This window comes from Bison bison, unplaced genomic scaffold (genome assembly GCF_000754665.1).
Source record: "Bison bison bison isolate TAMUID 2011002044 unplaced genomic scaffold, Bison_UMD1.0 scf7180017864010, whole genome shotgun sequence".
NCBI lineage: Eukaryota > Metazoa > Chordata > Mammalia > Artiodactyla > Bovidae > Bison > Bison bison.
In genome coordinates, this window is record NW_011494582.1 from 87,996 (window position 1) to 108,459 (window position 20,464).

Here is a 20,464-nt window from a genome sequence, read left to right on the forward strand (position 1 = left end):
TGGACTATACAGTCCATGCAATTCTGCAGGCCAGAATACCGGAGTGGGTAGCCTTTTCCTTCTCCAGGGGATCTTCCCAACCCAGGGATCGAACCCAGGTCTCCCACATTGCAGGCAGATTCTTTACCAGCTGAGTCACAAGGGAAGCCCAAGAATACTGGAGTGGGTAGTCTATCCCTTCTCCAGTGGATCTTCCTGACCCAGGAAACGAACCGGGGTCTCCTGCATTGCAGGTGGATACTTTACCAACTGAGCTATTAGGGAAACCCTGAAACCTTCAGCAAAGTACCCAGCTAAGCCTCTACTGAACTCTTTACCCACAGGAACTGAGGTAATATATACAGTCAAACCACTAAGTCCTGGGGGTTCTGTTATGCAGCAATAACCAATAATGTGGGCCTCCTAGATGGCGGTAGTGGTAAAGAACCTGCCTGCCAGTGCAGGAGACATAAAGAGATGCAGTTCGATCCCTGGGTCCAGAGGATCCCCTGGACAGCATGGTAACCCACCCAAGTATTCTTGCCTGGAGAGTTCTATGGACAGAGGAGGCTGGTGGGCTATGGTCCACAGGGTCGCAAAGAGTCAGACACGACTGAAGTGACTTAGCACGTGTGCACACAACCAATGATGTACTAATACAAAAAGGTTAATAGTTTGGTCAAAAAAACGAGGTGCAGAACATCATGAGCCTATTTTGTATATTCATTCCACAAATAGTGATTATTTCTAGGGAGTTACTGAAAAGGGAAAGGGAGAGGAGGCATCAGATATTTTTTTATCTTATACACTTTTGCATTGCTTAAAGGATTAAGTGCAAGCATTATTAATTTCTAAAAATGCTTAAGAACTTAAAAAAGATTTCAAAAATAAACATGAAATTTTAAACCAACTGAGATTTTAAGAAAACTTCCTCTCATCCCTTGTGCAAAAGAACAAAATTACTTTAATTTTAGACATATTGCTAACAAGTTCTATTCTGTGGTTTCCTAGTTGACTGCTGATTAAAAGCAGCAAATAAAGGGAGGAGTGGGTATCAGAGGGAAGCATAATGCCAATACAAAGACATGACAATTGAGTCTGTTAGAAAAAAGGAGAAGCTAAAATAAGCCATCTGAAGCCACTAGAGTGCAGGAACAAAGACCCCTATGTATCGAGAAGCCTCTGAGGATATAACTGCCTCACAAGACTATGATTATAGAAACAATAAAGCAGTAAGCAGCTGATGAACTGTTCCATGTACTGATTTTTACTTTACCCCACAATAAACCTCAAGGCATACAGAAGTATTTTTACTGATGTTTTACAGATCTGGAAACAAAGCCAGGAAGTGCATGGAGCCAAGGCACACAGGGACCTAGGATCATCTGATAGACTTGATTACACAGATAATGCTATTTATCTGATACGGAAATGGGACAGGGTCAGGCTTGTAGATGCAGGACCCCGTCACTTCAGCCAGAATGAGTGCTCCCTCCAACCATCCAACTCTGCACAGACTGCATGCTCACTTGCTACATTTTTAAAAAAGGTCTTGGGGAAAGACAGACAAACCCCGGGTTTCTGGGAAACACCGGGGGCAGAAATATCTGATGAAAATTCAGAAGCAGTAATGAAGAAAATTCTGCTGCTGCTGCTGCTAAGTTGCATCAGTCGTGTCCGACTCTGTGCGACCCCATAGACGGCAGCCCACCAGGCTCCCCCGTCCCTGGGATTCTCCAGGCAAGAACACTGGAGTGGGTTGCCATTTCCTTCTCCAATGCATGAAAGTGAAAAGTGAAAGTGAAGTCGCTCAGTCATGTCTGACTCTTCACGACCCCATGGACTGCAGCCAACCAGGCTCCTCCATCCATGGGATTTTCCAGGCAAGAGTACTGGAGTTTGGTGCCATTGCCTTCTCCGGAAGAAAATTCTAAGCTGTTCAATTGGTATTCTCAAGATGGTAGAATATGTATCTAATTATCTGTCAATCAATCCCTGGAGATTTTGAAGAGGCAGCCAGGTATGTCAGAAAGAAACCCCTCATTTTCAAACCAACTCCTGGGCTTCCCAGGTGGCTCAGATGGTAAAGAATCTGCCTGCAATGCAAGACACCCAGGTTCGATCCCCGGGTCAGGAAGATCCCTGGAGGAGAGCATGGCAACCCACTCCAGTACTCTTTGCCTGGAGAATCCCATGGACAGAGGAGCCTGGTGGGCTGCAGTCTGTGGTGTCACACAGAGTGGACATGACTGAGCGGCTAACACTTTCACTTTCCTTCCTACGCTCAAACAGTCATGCAATTATTTTTTAAGTGTACAACATTTCCTCATCTCTAAAATAGGGAAAACAATACTTAACTCATCTGGTTATCACACAGAATTCAATAACAAGGGTGAAGAACCGCAAGATGCTTGGCAGCCAGAGGCTACCATTGTTACCACCACCACCCTCACCCTCAATTCACAACAGGGAACGCATGACATAAAGACAGCCTGGACCGTCGTCCAGCCCAGATCCCGTCCCTTCCCCACATCTTTCCTCACATCGTGTCCTCCAATGACAAATCTGTTCTTCCTTACTCCATTTGTGAATGCCACGTCCACATAGGCATGTTCAAATGCTATTTCCTTCAAGGTTTTCCTAACTGAAAGTAATCTCTCCCTCCTTCGAGTGTGTTTTTCTACTAAGCACATTTTTGATTATAGCTATTTTGGTTCTTATTACTTTTGGAAGTAAATTCCAAGTATCATAAAGACAGTGTCTATATCCAGTTGGTCTCTACAACTCCCAGAGTCTGGCACACTGCCTAACACATATTAGGTTCAAAAGGAACCTTTGATGAGTGGATGTAAGAAAAGAATGTCAGAGGCTTATATAGCAGAATTATCACTGAACTCTGACAGAAAGGTCAGCTAGGTTTTTATAGCTTTGAGTCTAAGTAACTATGTGGTTATTTAGTCACAAAATCTTGTCTCTTTGCGACCCCATGGACTGTAGCCTGGCAGGCTCCTCTGTTCATGGGATTCTCCAGGCAAAAGTACTGGAGTGGGTTGTCATTTCCTTCTCCAGGGTATCTTCCCGACCCAGGAATCAAACCAGGGGATCTTCCTGACCCAGGGATCGAACCCGCATCTCTTGCTTGGCAGGTAGATTCTTTACCACCGAGCCATCTGGAAAGCCCCTAAGTAACTACAGCATTCTATTAGAACTCTGACTTCTCACTCTTGAACATCTGGATCATTCTTAACAATAATAATAATCCATATATATATAGCATTTATGATGTGCCAAGCACTGTTCTAAATCCTTTACGTGTATCAACTCACTTAACCCTCACAACAACCTTAGAAAGAAGTGCTAGGAGAAAACTGAGGCACAAAAATTTCAATTCTTTTCCTTCTAACTGTGTAAAAAAAAGGAAGACTAATGAAAACTCAGATTGGTAAAAACAGGAGCCAATAATTTTAAAAAGCTAAAACGGGTAAGGAGAATTTAAGTGTTGAAAGCTCCTCATAGTTTACCTCAGTAATCTCCATAAAACTTCTGTCGGTTAAAATTAGTTCTATGCTTTATTTTCCACTCTTTTCCTATTCATATTTCAGTGATATTAGTATTTATGTTTTCCTTAAGGTAAACGAAGTTTCTACCTCTTAATCTACTATCATAATCAATTTCCACTGATCTACTGAGACACTTTTACTTATTTCTAACTAAACAGTGTCAATATCAAGTAAACTGTCTCCCTATCTCTAGGCAATGAACTTCCAGAGGGACTTAACTTTGCCTGAGGTCAACTGTCTTGCAGCTAACTAGTGGGATGGACAGAGCATATATGAGATTTTATGAGATTTTAAAAAACAAAAATTGCATTTAACCAAAATCCTGTCTTGAGTAGAAAATAATGCAAGGTCAGTTTCTTTTAATACTCTAATATCCCTACATACAGAGATTGCTATGTAAGTTTTAGCTATCTCAAGGAAGTTATAAAATTTGTCTTTGACTTCATTAATAATGGAAAACCCCAGGAAAGTTTACACCCAAGGTATGTGAGGATTTTGGTACGCCTTTTGTTACGCCTTTTGTTGTTACTGTTTAACACTGAAAGCAAAATTACTTACTAGAGTATGATGATAAAGACTGAATGAGCATGTGGCCTAGTGTTTACAAAGGCTGTTTTATTCCCTACTTATTGATTAAAGTCTGACATACATTTACGATTAGAAAACTTCTATTTTGTTTGGCAATATCCTAATTACTATAAATAGCAAATAACTGATGTATATGCCTAGTCACAAAGCTATTTATTAACTGAATAGCCAGCTGTGGATAAACAGCTTTGTGTCTGGGCATATACAACCAGTTATGTGCTAGTCTAGATAAGTTGGGATGTCACCAAGCCGAACGAAGTCTTCTAATTGTGAATGTGTTACTGTCTACTGTGGAATGCTTTAACTTGCAGAATTAAGCTGCAAGGTTTTGGTCTTTAGCAGGTTCTCTTTTCACAACCTTCAGTCTGTGGTTGGAATTTACTACATGTCTCTTATCCACACCCTGTATCAAGCTAGAGTGCTGACCAACACTATTATTCACAGCTGGCTTAATGTCCTAAGCAGTACCTGCCTCTCTGTCCCTGTAAAGGTCTTGGTGTGCACTGGGAGGAAGGCGGCTCAGTCTTTCTCTGCAACCGGTTTCCTTAGGGCTACTCAGCCCTCCCTCTTCCTCTTGGCACAGTGGGGATCCCCACCCTTTTCCTCATGGACTGGAGGGCCCACTTGTGCTCAGAGACCTTGAACAGTCCCCTGTGTGCACGCTCACTCACCCTGGGTGAGACCATCTACCTCTGGGACAGGCCCACATAAACCGACCATACCTGGTCACCTTGGGGCGCTTGCCGAGTTCGTGGCCGTGGGGCAGCACTGAGCAGCGGCCACTGCTCTTCAAGGCTAATGGCACAATGTTACCCCAACATATTTCAATTAGTTCTTGTTCCGTGGGCTTTTTTATTGTTTTGAGTTTCACAAAAGCTGCCCCAGGTCCCTTAGTACCTGACCAACTAGGGGACAAGAACTATGAGTGACAAGGAGAAAGGTAGAAGTGGCAGAACAAGAATAGGGTGGTGTAAGTTCTAAGGAAATAGACTTTAAAAAAACAATTCTTCATTTTTCCTTTCGGCTTCCCTGGGTCTTTGCTGTGTTGCATGGGCTTTCCCTGGTTGCAGCGAGGGGAGCCACTCTCCAGCTGCAGTGCATAGACTTCTCACCGTAGTGGCTTCTCTTACTGTGGAGCACAGGCTCCAGAGTTTAGGCTCAGCAGCTGTGGAGCGTGAGCTTAGTTGGCCCACAGCATGTGGAGCTTCCTGGACCAGGGATTGAACCTGTGTCCCCTGCAGTGGCAGGCAGATTCTTAACCACTGGACCACCAGGGAAATCCTCGGAAATAGACTTTAAATGTAAACAATCTATCAGTTCATTCAGGAAGACAAAGAATATTCTCTCTACATGGAAAGTAGAAAAGAAGAATACACATATACCTTCTGAGAATTATCATGATAACTTTCTGGCAACACATACTTCAAGTATAAGAACTTTCTGGAAAAAAAAAATTGAAGCAAACAAGAAAAGTGATTCTAGATTATTTTTACTCCATATCAGAAATTACTGGTCATCTGGACAATTTATAAAGCTAAATGAAAAAGATATTCTGAAATTCAAGGGAAATGATCCCTCTCCAATTCAAAGTGGCATAATATTTTCACCACAGTTCACGTATGAATACAAAGCTGACAAGAGCTGTTTCTGAAGAGAAAGACAGTAACTATCTGGCTCTTACTCTAGTCGGGCAGAATCACTACTACTGACCGTGGCTACGCAGCTGGCGCAGTGAACATTCACTGTTTTTCCCTTGTCTAGCTCCTGGTCCTCACTTTTTATAATAGCTTCCACTCTTCCTTTAAAGACCCCTCAGTCCTGCCCTCCATGCAGTTTGGAGGGACTGTCAATGGGTAGGCGATGACTCAAATTTGGTCAATCAGATCTTCCCACAAATTTGAAACTCAAGCAGCGTACAATAGAATGGAAAAGAGCTGAAAGTCATTTTGACCACTCCTTAAAAGATTCTTTCTGTCCACTCCTGCCCTTAAAATACCTAGTGCTAGGTCTAGCTGTTCACTGTTTTCTCTTTGATTCTGTGAATGATCCCATCTGTGTCCAACAATTTCTTGTTTGCCTAAGTGCTTAGCTGGAGTTGGTTTTTGTTGCTTGCAACCAAATACATGTAACAGGAAATATGAAATATGAAAATTAAATCTGTGGTGTTTACTTTCTTCTTCCTGTTCCTTCGCTTCATAGACAGGCTTATAGTTTCTCATCAGGTTATTTTCTTTTTTCCTTTCCAACAGAATGTACTTTTCAACTTGTGCCAGCAGGAAAATTACCCAAGCTATTTATTGAAACGAAAGTTCTGGTGTGTAAAGTAGAAGCTTCTAAAATTAGTTTGAAATAGACTTTCACACCCCTCTATGAACTTCTGACTAAGCTAACGAATATGAATTCCTGTGTGCTGCAATGTTACAATACTTACACTGAGTCAACTAGACTCTAAGTTTTGATTCTAAAGTAAATTGTTAAAATCATAGCATTCTACTAAGCAGAAGTTTTACGTCTTATATATAGCAACTTTCACTGGTAAACTAGTGTGGATCCCAGATGTAGCCAGACTCACTGAACTTACAGAGACTTAGCATCATTTAAAGCACTTAGTCTAAAATGTTTATCCTGGGTCAGCATGATCTAGAGTCTAGTTATAAACAGAATCATCCTCAGAAAACTTAACACAGAGAGATTAACCTCTTCACAGAGACAGCCACACATACATTTGTTATCATGTCGTCTCATCAAGACAATTATGCTGTGGTAAGCATGTAATAGCCTTGGTGTGTCACAGTTTCTGCAGATTGCTGAATCTTAAGGCTACTTTGTGAAACACAAACTCTGTGACTAGAAAGGATGAAGTCATGGCAAAACTTGGATTATACAACTCACAAGAAAACTAAATAGCTAAACTCAACTGGAAAAAGTCAGAAACTAAATACTTTCTCCTCTCTGGTTAAGTTTGGATGTTTACTTTGGGACTGTATGGTACTTCTTGGTTTATAATTTTCACATAACTAACCATTATCCATAGTTCCCAGCACAAACAGGTTAAATAACCAAAAGAAAAAAAAAAAAATCATACAACTGAGGGAATGACAGGTTGCTCAGTTGGTTAGAATGTGGTACTAATAACAAGAAAAACTGCTCAAAGGTTACTTCTAGTTCTAAGGTTTGATAATTTAAAACAATAAAATGCAGTAATGTAACTATTAATACTAGATGACAATTTCTAAGACTTACCCTGTAAAGACCCCCCAAACCTGGCTCATGTAGGAAGTTAAAACTGCCTAATTCTCACACTGTCACCCCTAACTCTCAACTTTCTCAAAGACAATGAAACATACAAAGTGGGGTTCTCCTCACCCCCCACTTCTCTGTCTGTGCTCTTCGCTCTGTCTTTCGTCACGAGGCTCTCCATCTTTGGACACTCTTTTGGACACTCACATCTTTGGACAGAGATCCAGCCTGCTGGGATCTCTCAGCCATTCTCATTTTTAACTCCTCTCCTGTAGTAACTGCCTGGACACGTGGTGGCCAGCTGTTGGGTTTGCCTGGGCCAGTACAACATCTGAGCTCAAACTCGAATACCCAGCCACCAGTCCCCACTTCCTCTCACCTGCCACAGTCAGCCTATCAGCAAAATCTGTCTTCATGTCCACCAGTAGCATCCTGGCCCACCATCCATTTGAACTAATCTGTTTAAAACCCTGCAATGTCTTCCCACCACACTACTGTCAAACCCATACTCCCTAAGGGACTTGGGCAACCCCTCCCATCCCCCAACATGAGTAAACCCAACGCCTCCTCCCTGCCATCACCGCTATGACCTCTTGCGTCACACAAAGCACAGATGGTCCCCTCCTGCAGGAGGTCACCAGGGCTGAATGACCTGACTACCCCTGACTCGTCAGAAAGACTGAGCACAGTGTGGCCCTGCTGAGCCTGGCGAGCTCTGCTCTGTCCTCATGGATCTGAAGGCCCCTATCCACCCACTTTCCCCACACCCCTCACTGATCAGGGCCTGGCTGGAGGGGCTTCATGGGAACAAGAGCAAAGACAGGAGTTGCCCAGGAACACAGTGACAGAATTATGGCAACGGTCCTACCATCATGTAAGCCTGTTCTTCCCAACTGTAAAGTGAAAAGCCCTGCATCCCATTAGAGAAGTATGTAGAGAGCAGACGGTGATTTACTGTGATCAAAGGACTCCCAACTAACCTTGAAGGTAAGGCTGGGGTAGCAAGCACAGAAACTAGACTCCTCCCAGAGCATTCACTCGTCCTTTGCTTCAACAAAAATGTGTCAGGCCTGAGCTGGACACTGGCAATGTGGTGCTGAGGAAGATGACTTTTCAGCTGAGAAGGCAGTCTTCACTAAAGCCTAACACAGACAGATATGGTCCTCGGGAGGCCTGTAAGCACAGGTCAAGGACTACTCCCCCGAGGAGGAGGTGAGGCCAGAGCAGAGCCCTGAGGGCAGAATGGGTGTTCAGCAGGCAGAAGCGGAGATGGGAGGGGAGAGTGCCTGAGGGAGTGAGAGCAGCATATGCCAAGGTTCTGGGGCAGAGAGCACAGCTGGGGATCAAAAAGGCCCATTCTCACAGGCGCAGAGGACAAACCGGCTGTGACAGGGAAGAGGGGCAGAGGAATGAGCGAAATGGGTGACTAAGAGGCACAGACTTCTCGTCATAAAGTAAGTCGTGAAGAGGTAATGTACAGCACAGCGAATATGATCAATAATATTGTAAATGCTTTGTATAGTGACAGATGATAACTAGACTTACTGTGGTGAACATTTCTTAATGTAGAAGAATACCAAATTACTATGCTAAACACCTGCTGAAGCTAACACAACATTTTAAATTAATTATATTTCAATGAAAAAAAAAGGACCATCATGGCTGGAGAGCAAAGAGGAACATATTTATTTAGTTTTTAATTTGTGCCAGGTACTGTTTTAAAGTCAGGTGCTTTACTTGTAATTTACCCCATTAGAAGATCTGTATTATTTTATCAGTTCTATTTTTACAAAAGGAACCAAAGCACAGAGAGGTTAAGTACCTAATCCAAGTTCACTTAACAGCAAAACAATTACTTTTCTCTTTGTATCTTCCCCCAAATACAACAGGGCACACACACTGGGGTGAAAAACACTAAAACTGGCAAATCAAATTCACTGTAGAGTGAAAAAAGTAGTCAAACCAAAACTTACTGAGCAATAAGTAAGTTATTATCGTAACAGGTAATAGGCTAAAAGTGTCACTTCTCAACTAGTTGTTCTCCTGTTGTAACTTGAAACCATAATAAAATGTTTTGTGGAAGAGTGTTAGTTTCCGTTTAAGAAACTGTGCCTATATATCAACTCTGAGTCTAAAAAAAATTAAATGTGCTTGGTGGGAGTAATTGGAATAATTAAAAAATACTTTGCTGTAGTTTCCAAAGTCTCCACAAGAATTATTTTTATAATCAGAAAAAATTTAATAATTTAAAAATGGGCAAAATACTTAAATATTCTGAAATGGGTGGTTGGGGTTAGCGGATATAAGCTTTTATATACAGAGTGGGTAAACAACAAGGTCCTACTGTGTAGCACAGAGAACTATATTCAGTATGCTACAATAAGCCATAATAGAAAAGAACATGTAAAAGAAGAATTTATATGTATGTATGCAAAGCTGAATCAGGGCTTCCCTGATGGCTCAGTGGTAAAGACTCTGCCTGCCAATGCAGGAGACACAGGTTCAGTCTCTGAGTCAGGAAGGTCCCCTGGAGAAGGACATGACAACCCATTCCAGTATTCTTGCCTGGAAAATCCCATGGGCAGAGAAGCCTGGTGGGCTACAGTCCATGGGCTTGCAAAAGAGTTGAACACAACTTAGCAACTAAACAATACAATTGAATCACTATGCTGTACAGCAGTAATTAACACAACACTGTAAATCAACTATACTTCAAACTAAAAAAACCAGGTATTTTTCCAGGGAAGATATGCAAATGCCTAATAAACACATGAAGGATGCTCAACATCATTAGTCAACAAAGACATGCAAATCAAAACCACAATGAGATACTATTTCATACCTACTAGGATGACTAGAATCAAAAAGTTTAAAAGTGCTGGAAAGGATGTAGAGAAATCAAAATCCTGACAGTGCACACTACTAGTGGGAATGTGAAATGGGACAGCCTTTTAGGAAAACAGCCTGGCAGTTCATCAAGCACAGTGTTGCCATATGACCCATCAATTTTGCACACTTGTTTATAGCAATACTATTCATAACAGTCAAAAGGCTGAAGCAGCCTAAATGTCCACCAAGGGATGAATATATAAGCATTATATGGTATCTCTGTACAATGGAACATTACTCAGCCATAAAAGGGAATGAAGTACTGACAACTTGCTACAACTCACGTTATCTTGAAAACATAAGTGAAAGAAGTCAATCATAAAAGACCACATACTAAAATGATTCCATTCATATGGAAGTCCAGAATAAGGAAATCTAGAAATAGAAACTAGATAAATGATTGCTTAGGGACTGAGGGGTCAGGGTGAGATGGGTGTAAGGGGGGTGATTGCTAAAGGGCACAGAATTTCTTTTTGAGGCAATGAAAATATTCCAAAATTAACTGGTGATGGTTGCACATACCTGAATATACTAAGAACCACTGAATTATACACCTGAAATGAGTGACTTATATCTCAGTAAAGCTGTTTTTTTTAAAAAAGAACCAAGCCCCTTCAAAACCAATATGAAAATATTCTAAACTTATTTAAAGCACCGTAACTCCAAACAAGGAGACTTCATTAATCACATATTAGATTGGCAAATATTAAAATATTTGCTATTACCCAGTGCTGTTGAGGCTGTGGAAAACAAGCACCTTTTACTGCCTGTGGGAGTAAACTAGTGTAATCTCCTTGCAAGAAAATTTAGCAAAACATCAATTAAAATACATGCACAATCTGACTCAGCAGTTCCACCACTTGGAAAGAGCATTACAGGGGCCCTAGCAGAGGGAAGCCAGCACAGAACAGGAGGGATGCTCACTGCAGCACTGCTTAAATGAGCAGAGACTGAAAATAACCTACACATCCCTCAGTGGGGACCTGGGAGAATCAGCTGTGCTGCATCCATACCGTGGAATACCATGTAGCCAGCAGGAAGGATGAGCGTAAGTGAGACCAGCTGAGCAGGGAAAGGTGTGCTTCACACCTTCATGTGCTTATCCATTCATGTTCGTAAAAAACACATATGCTATATATGGATTAGGCTTAAACTGTCTTGCATGGAGAATTCCATGAACAGAGGATCCCTGTGAGCTACGGACCGTGGGATCGCAAAGAGTCAGACACAACTGAGCAACTAACACTTTCACTTTTAAAGTGTCTTCTGGAAGAATACATGCAAAACTGGTAATAATTTCTTGCTTTATATACAAATGGTTGGTCATTCAAGTGAGACACGAAATATAGATCTTTGGATGGAAATAATGAGTCTGGCTTTTGACCATTAAAGGACATCTGAGAAAAGGAGTCAGTGGGACTCAACAGAGAAAGGAAGGCAGGTATTATGTATTTCATATTTTCAAATACTCTCTGAACTTTCAAATTATGTACATACATTACTCATATTTTATAATAAGTTGTAAACAAAATTAAAATATTAAGGAGAAAAAGAAGATACTGACAAACAAAAAGATGAATGCCTGATACCAAAGTGAAAGTGAAAGTGAAGTCGCTCAGTCATGTCCTGACTCTTTGCGACCCCATGGACTGTAGCCTACCAGGCTCCTCCATCCATGGAATTTTCCAGGCAAGAGTACTGGAATGGGTTGCCATTTCCTTCTCCAGGGGATCTTCCCAACCCAGGGATCAAACCCGGGTGTCCCGCATTGCAGGCAGACGCTTTACCTGATACCAACTACTGCTTAATTCTATAATCAGTACATCAAAGTCTTTTTTTTTTTTTTAATACTATGCATCTGGGAAAGTTATTCTTGAGCAATCTCTATGTATTACTGTACATGACTGAATAGATAAGTCAATAATATTTGTCTGAAAGATGACATGAGAGTCCAGAGCAAGCTAAAAAAATGAGTGTTGTGTATTCAATGACATGTAAGTTCATTCTCCTATTCAAACTAGAATTCGGATTCAGCAAGGACCCACTGGGCACTCACTGTGTCAGACCCTCGTGGGCATACTGAAAGACAATAGGAACAGAGGGTCTGGTATCTGGCTTTCTGCCCTAGGTTTACTTTTGGGGGGAGAGGACACCTATGCTTATCTTCTACACCATCTGTGAAAAGGAACAAAAGTATTAAAAACTGCTCCTTTATTTTTCTCATTTCTGTTGCTGTTTCGCATTTCTCAGGATTTCTGGGATTTCTGCATTGAATTCTCAGTGCATGTGCATCCTACACCGTTTCTTTCTCCTAACCTCCATTTATCACGACCTCATGGCCCCCACAAACCCAAGCTAACATCCACAATTTCCTGGGTTTTCCCAGAACTCATACAGCGGGCTGGTTACCCAGCCCCATACCTCTAACCCTTAAAATGACTTAACTGTTAAACATCTGCTGTTCCCTTTTAAAGCTCACATCACAATCAAGTACAAGCAACAGTTCTTGATCTGAATTGGAAGCTTTTCATCTGGCTCCTAATTATAACTTCGGGATAGCAGCACACTTCAGGAAAGAAAGCACCAGAACAGTTCCAATTTATTACTATACCTGCTGTCTTGAAAGTACAGAGAATATGAAGGTGCACTGTGGTTTAGAATCACCATAACATTTTATGCCTAAAGAACTAACACCTACCTCGACTCGAACGACAACAAAAAAGACCCAGAAAAATTAATGAAGTAGCCAGAATCCACATTTCTGGCCTCTTCTTCTGAAGTGTGCTCTACTATGTTTTTGATGTTTCAAAATACAACTCTTTCATATTAAACATTGTATTCCCACTTCATAATTCCTGTATGTAATAAGTGCACACCCATGGCTGCATGCCGGCCACATGACACAGAGGTTCACTCCTTTTTCACACCTGCACGAATTATTCCTTCTGCCTGCAATGCTCTTCCTTCTGTTATGTGCAGGGCCAGCTCCTTCCTGTCAGTCAGGGCTCAGCTCAGATGACCCCACCTCAGAGAGGTCCTCCCAGACCACCCGGTCTGAAGCAGCCCTTCCTCAGTCATTCTCCACCACACACACATAATATCCTGTTTGTTTCTAAAAATCACGATCTGAAATCACCTTCAGTTGATTATCTCATAGTTTGTATCTCCCCACCCCTCGTAGCTCAGTCAGTAAAGAATCTTCCTGCAATGCAGGAGACCCAGGTTTGATCCCTGGGTTTGGAAGATCCCCTGGAGAAGGGAATGACTACCCACTCCAGTATTCTTGCCTGGAGAAGCCCCATGGACAGAGGAGCATGGCAGGCTATAGTCCATGGGGTTGCAAGAGTCAGACATGACTTAGTGACTCAGCCTGAAACTGAACATAATGATTTCCCACTCTACATTCCTTGAAATCTACATTCCTACAAAATCTAATGATGTTAAAAATTATCAGCAATTTTCAAATGCAATCTCATAAACATGAGTTGAACAAAACAAAGTCTTTGAGGAGTTGAAGCACTTCCTTAAGTACACAGTAACCTTCAGAGTAGTCAGAGAAACTATTTCCTATGTCAACTCTCTGGTTAGAAATAACAATATCTATATCTACATCTCTGTCCATCTAACACCATCTGCATCTGAGGTAACCTGTCAGGTCATCTGGTTCCTGTCTTATAGCAGCTTACAACCTAACTGGAAGTTTCCATCTAATGTTTCTTTCATACATAAACCATTTTACCCAAAGGAAATAAAGGAAGGTACTGAGGAATATGAGATTATGTACCTGATGAATTCTTTCCACATCAGTAAGGCTTCTAGTGTTTTCATTGGGGGTAAAAGTTTGAATAATTATTTGAGTAAGCTGTTCCCAAATTTCCACTACCCTCTTCTGCAGAAATCTAACACTCAAACCAGGTGCATCTGTTCAAAACTGCTATGGTCCTGTCGGATCTGTCGATAAAGCCAACCCTACTAGAGTAGCCCAAGCAACTGTACCAAGGATGTACCAAACAACTGTACCAAGCCAAAGGCAATCATGTATGGCGAGAACATTAAGGGAGGTCAAATGCTTTGAATACAGCTTTGTAAAATTATGCCCAAGAAAAGAGCTTCAGACTGGATGGTGGTACCTTGAACCTGAGAATCCCCTTTTAGGGGAAGCATTAATCCTAGCTGATCAAGAAAAATGCTCCTGTATCCTGACTGATACTGAACTGTTGTTCTGATATCTACTGTCCATTCTAGACTATGTTACATTTCCTTGCCCAAAACCTGTTATGAAAAACAATCTGGGCCTGTGCCTTTCTTGCACAGGAAGGATAAATCTATCCATCCACAGACTCTAAACAATATGCTCTCAGACTATACATGAAATGGGGGAAATTATTTTCTAAGTAGATGAAGCATCAAACAAGTCCCTGTAGAAAAGAATGTCAAAAGTATGTCTGTCTTCAAATAATTATTAGAACATACTAAAAAATAAAACCATCACATGTAACTCTGTGGTACAGTTAAAAAGTAACCTTAATTCCTGTTTCTTTGACCTCAAGTATCTATCTTACTCTACAGACAAAAAAATCCAGCTAGAATAACAGATAAGATTGGAGCACGGACCAGTCAAGTCTGAAAAACATACACAGTGGTTCTTTGTAAATCAGCAACTACAAAATATGTACTCGGTTCCATATAGTGTTAGGTGCCAAGATGAATAAATCATAGAAAGCACTCACAGAACTCAGATGGAGACCAAAAACAAACAAACAAAATCGAGAACAATTGGATTTGCTGAATTCAATATGGTGAGTCCAATGTAACAGTGATACAGATACATGTTTTAAGTGGTACTGCTAGCAGTCTCCTCTTTTGCCAACAGTACATTCCTAGAGAACACATCATACAGGATTTCTCAAAGGTACTGTTTTCCTTTTGGGACTGGTGCCAAATAAACTGCACTAAACTGCACCCAATAAATTGGTAAACAGTATGTTCAAATGACAATTTTTCTACAATTAGAAATGTTACTAACAAAACAAAATACTAAGCATTAAAGTGAAAGTGAAGTCGCTCAGTCGTGTCTGACTCTTTGCGACCCCATGGACTGTAGCCTACCAGGCTCCTCTGTCCATGGGATTTTCCAGGCAATAGTACTGGAGTGAACTGCCATTTCTTTCTCCAGGGATCTTCCTGACCCAGGAATGAAACCCGGGTCTCCTGCATTGTAGACAGACGCTTTACCGTCTGAGCCACCAGGAAGTCTTGGTGGCTTCTCTAATAGCTCAGTTGGTAAAGAATCTGCCTGCAATGCAGGAGACCCTGGTTCGATTCCTGAAGATCTGCAGGAGAAGGGATATAGGCTACCCACTCCAGTGTTAAGCCAATGTGGCTACATACTGACCAGTAACTATTGTTAATTTCCACTAAGCATTATGTCCAATTAAAAAAACAAATCCAACAGGTTACATAAGGATCTTCAAGCTTCAGAGATATATCAAAGGGATAAAACAGTTATGCAAAAATCTTACACAATAAACAAAACATTTTTATAATAGCTGTATTATCTGGTCTCTTCAGGAAAAAATTTGAGGCAATGCTTTTTCCCCCTCAAGATAAATACCCTGAGCTAGAAGGAACATTTAAAGTTATCTCATGGACTCTAACATGTGTGTATGTGTGTGATCAGTCATGTCTGACTCTTTGCGACCCATTGGACTACAGTCTGCTAGGCTCCTCTATCTGTGAAATTTTCCAGGCAAGAATACTGGAGTAAATTGCCATTTCTTAATCCAGGGTATCTTCCCAATCCAGGGATCAAGCCTGAAGCTGTTCTCAAAGTACTGCACTGACCTTTAACGATAATTCAGCAAGAAAAATAACGGTATGATCAGACTTTCATAATTCATGTAAATATAATTTTTAAAAAAACAAGTAAATTAAATAGATGTACACAGAATAGCTTTTAGGTAAACTTTTAAAAATTTCCCTAAATCTTCTGGTACCTTAGAACCTTAAAATTTTGTTAAATTCAGCTAAATAATGAGTTAAACTCATTGAATATCTGAATCATTTTCAAATAAGAAAAAACACTGAAAAAGTAAATACTGAACATAGATTTATCCAGTTTTGGCTTTCTTTGACAGAGTTACTAAAGATATTTGGTTTTCTTAGTAAACATGTTTTGTGCCATGCTAAAAGAACTGTACTATGAGAAAGCATGATTCTAGAAATTATGAAGGGTATTCATAAATTGACTAAAGAATGCTTTATTAGAAACCAAGGTTACCAGGGGTTAAGAATTCTAATCCTTTAACATAATTAAAGCTACAAGAAATAGTAAGTGAAAAATCTTCATATATAAGAAAAATAGGATGGTAAAAGAAGGTATAAGAGATGTATTTTTGTTGAAATAAAAGAAAATAACTGTCCTAAAGCAGGCTTATCATTTCAGAAAGGGAAAGAGGAAAAACACAGAATAAAATCTGAAGGGGTATTATGAAAGTTGTAGGATTTTGGAAAGAGAATCTGGGAAAGGAATTTTATGAGTGATCAAGCTGGGTAAGATTGAACGAATTTGTTGTAAGGGTTTGAAAAAAATAAGCTTTAATATCAATAGTGTACTTATGTAAAACTGGAACTTAATTTTCCATCATCTACTAAAAGACCAAAGTTTGCTTGGACTATGATCTGCTTCTGAGAAAATTCTATGAAAGTTTTCTTTCTTACCTTTTAAGTACTCTTGTCTACAAAGCAAAGATTTTGTGTTTTACCAAAATTATTTTTCTGTGCTTCATGTTATCTCAATCAGATCTTTGTTTTTACTTATGAAAACAAAGTCTTTCCAATTTTAAAAGAGCTAAATTTTGCTCAGAACTATGTAATCTTCTTAGGTAATAAAGTATTGATTTATAATAATCTGTGATCATATTTAGTCAGATGTCTGAACGCTTCTGATGTTTTTGACAAACTTCCCCAAGATCAAACTCTAAATAAAGTCTTTTTGACCTGAAAGTAACACTGGATATTTCCAGAGGGCTCCTACAACATCTCAAAAGATTTGTTTTCTTTCTTACAAAAAGAGAAATCAAACTAATTAGGTTCATTTGGCACGTTAAACTATATGGGAAGCACTGTTAAATAAGTGATGATAAACCTTCTTAGGTTATAATGCATGGTGAATGTTATTTATATAAATGTTCCAGAAATTTTATAAAATTCTGATATATCCTGGTATGATGTTATCAGTCATAATCTAGTTAGTCTCTTAAAATGTATGTCACAGAAATAACCAACTTCAGTAATCTGTTCATAGTGTATTCCTGAGAGACGAAACCTCAGACACCACACTCTGCAGTCTGGAAATTTCATCTCTAGAAAGACTCCTTTCAATCCCACTGAAAAGGCCTCAATCAGGTACTGTTAACCAACCTTATGTCATCAAATTCCAAAAGAAATACTCTTGGATTAACATATCACATGTAAAGAAAGCATCAAACCCAGAGTGGACTTGCACTGGTGACTTGAAAACAAAGACCTCTAAGAAATGAAGCAGATGACATCTGAAGGAGACAGCTGACAGAACCAGGCCAGTATACCTTTTTCTCTCGTTCTTAGGAAGACAATGCCCTTATTGGCATTTCCCAAACTACTGCAAAACGGGGAACTTCTCTGACCATTGGATCTGTCATTAGAAACTTCAATCTGTTCATGATACTGGAAATACCTCATTTTTCCCTGTAACCAATTTCTCATCACCAACATCTGCTGGATCATAGAAAAAGTTAAGGGAATTCCAAAAACATCGGCTTCTGTTTCACTGACTATGCTAAAGTCTTTGACTGTGTGGATCACAACAAACTGGAAATTTCTTAAGAGATGGGAATACCAAACCACCTTACCTGCCTCCTGAGAAACCTGTATGCATGTCAAGAAGCAACAGTGAGAACTGGACATGGAACAACAGATTTGTTCAAAATTGGGAAAAGAATATGCCAAGGCTGTATATTGTCACCCTGCCTATTTAACTTCTATGCAGAGTACATCATGCGAAATGCTGAGCTGGATGAAGCACAAGCTGGAATCAAGATTTCCAGAAATATCAATAACCTCAGATATGCAGATGACACCATCCTTATGGCAGAAAGCGAAAAACTAAAGATAAAGAGCCTCCTGGTGAAAGTGGAATAGGAGAGTGAAAAAGCTGACTTGAAACCCAACATTCAAAAAACGAAGATCATGGCATCTGGTCCCATCACTTCTTGGCTAATAGATGGGGTGAAAGCAGAAACAGTGATGTTTTATTTTCTTGGGCTCCAAAATCACTGAGGATGGTGACTGCAGCCTTGAAATGAAAAAACGCTTGCTCCTTCGAAGAAAAGGTATGACAAACCTAGAAAGCATACTGAAAATCATTCCACTGACAAAGGTCCACACAGTCAAAGCTATGGTTTTTCCACTTGTCATGGGTGGATGTGACTCGGACCATAAAGAAGGCTGAACACAAAAGAATTGATGCTTTTCAATGTGGTGCCGGAGAAGATTCTTAAGAGTCCCTTGGACAGCAAGGAGATCAAACCAATCAATCCTAAAGAAAATCAACCCTCAATATTCATTAGAAAGACTGATACTGAAGCTACAATACTTTGGCCACCTGATGCAAAGAGCTGACTCAATGGAAAAGACCCTGATGGTTGGAAAGATTGAGGGCAAAAGAAGAAGGGGGCAATAGAGGATGAAGTCATTGGATGCATTAATCACTGATTAATCAGTGATCTGATTAAATGGACAAGAGTTTGAGCAAACTCCGGGAGACATGAAGGACTGGGAAGCTTGGCATGCTGCAGTCCATGGGGTCACAGACACAGACACAACTTGGTGACTAAACATCAACAAATCACTTACATGTGGAATATAAAATGTGGAGCAAATGCACCTATCTATGAAGTAGAAACAGACTCACAGACATACAGAACAGACATAGGGTTTCCAAGGGGGAGCCTGGGTCGGGGAGGGAAGGACTAGGAGTCTGGGGTTAGTAGATGCAAACTGTTGCATTTAGAACTGAAAACCACAATGGTGCTCAGGGAACTCCATTTACTATTCTGGAATAAACCACAATGGAAAAGAAAACAAAAAGGAATGTATACATGTATATAACTAAACCATTTTGCTGTATGGCAAAAATGGACACAACATTGTAAAATAACTGTAGCTCAATAAAAAATTAATAAAAAATATCCATGACAATCAATAAATATTTGTTGAATAAAAGTAGAAAAAATGGGCCCAGTGATAGGATTTGTGTACCTTTTTTAAGTTTCTACCTCTGTCACTCTTAATAAAGGCAGTGAGAAGATAAACTAAATATCACTTAGAAGAAACATGCGTTACTATTATGTATAACATCAGTCAGGTTCCTATCTATCCATGTTAATTCAGAAAATCAAGGAAGAAATCCATCTCTCCCAAACTAAAATCATAACAAAAAAGCCTAATCTACTGTTTCAATAAGGAAGCAAGGAGGTGCATTGAAATCTAACTGATGGGTGAAATATAAGAAGAGACTTCAACTAGTCCACCAAAGCAACTTAAGGATGCCATGGCTGACCAGTTTAAAGTGATTTCTTCCACCAGCAAGATCAGCAGATTTATGAATTCTAGTTCACATCCATAGGCAGAGCACACAATGTCAGACTGAAAAATGTGCTTGAAAATTCAGTAATAAATTCCAGTATGTTTTTATTAATAGCTTTAGAATTTACTCACAACTTTGCTAGATTGAGAAAGATGGTGAATCCAGTGAACTATCATTTCCTGATGCCTACTAAGGGAAGCCTTTGATGGTAGGCTTTAAGTATTCACAAACACACAAATCATGGTTAAGACAGGCCTGTGTACAGGCTTACATGTACTGGACTAGCTGATATTACTTTATGTATGCTAGGCAGATAATCCGTTTTCTGACCTTTTTAAACTCACCTTCTTTTTGACCACCAGGCTTTTCTTCAGACTGACCATTATTCTGTTTTGGAGATCCTATAAAAACAAAGAAATATTCTGTGAAGAACGGATATCAATATTTAACTAATGATATGGGCAATATGCTTCTCTTTTTTTTAGTGGCCTCTGGTGGGTGAGAGGGTAGATGATTCCACAGGAAATTCTACTTTTGTACTGTTTCTATGAAACATGCCTTGAAACTGTTCATAAATCTA

At 40.1% G+C, this 20,464-nt stretch overlaps 1 protein-coding gene across 4 annotated transcripts in view; it reads right to left on the minus strand.

The window, feature by feature from the left end:
* The window catches only part of TMEM123 (transmembrane protein 123), an 82,188-nt gene that overhangs the window by 28,570 nt on the left and 33,154 nt on the right, over positions 1 to 20,464 (minus strand). For all 4 annotated transcript variants that reach the window (XM_010834076.1, XM_010834075.1, XM_010834072.1 and 1 more), the window contains one exon: positions 20,229 to 20,285. In XM_010834076.1, the coding sequence (XP_010832378.1) occupies positions 20,229 to 20,285 (57 nt within the window). The remainder of the gene's footprint in view (positions 1 to 20,228; positions 20,286 to 20,464) is intronic.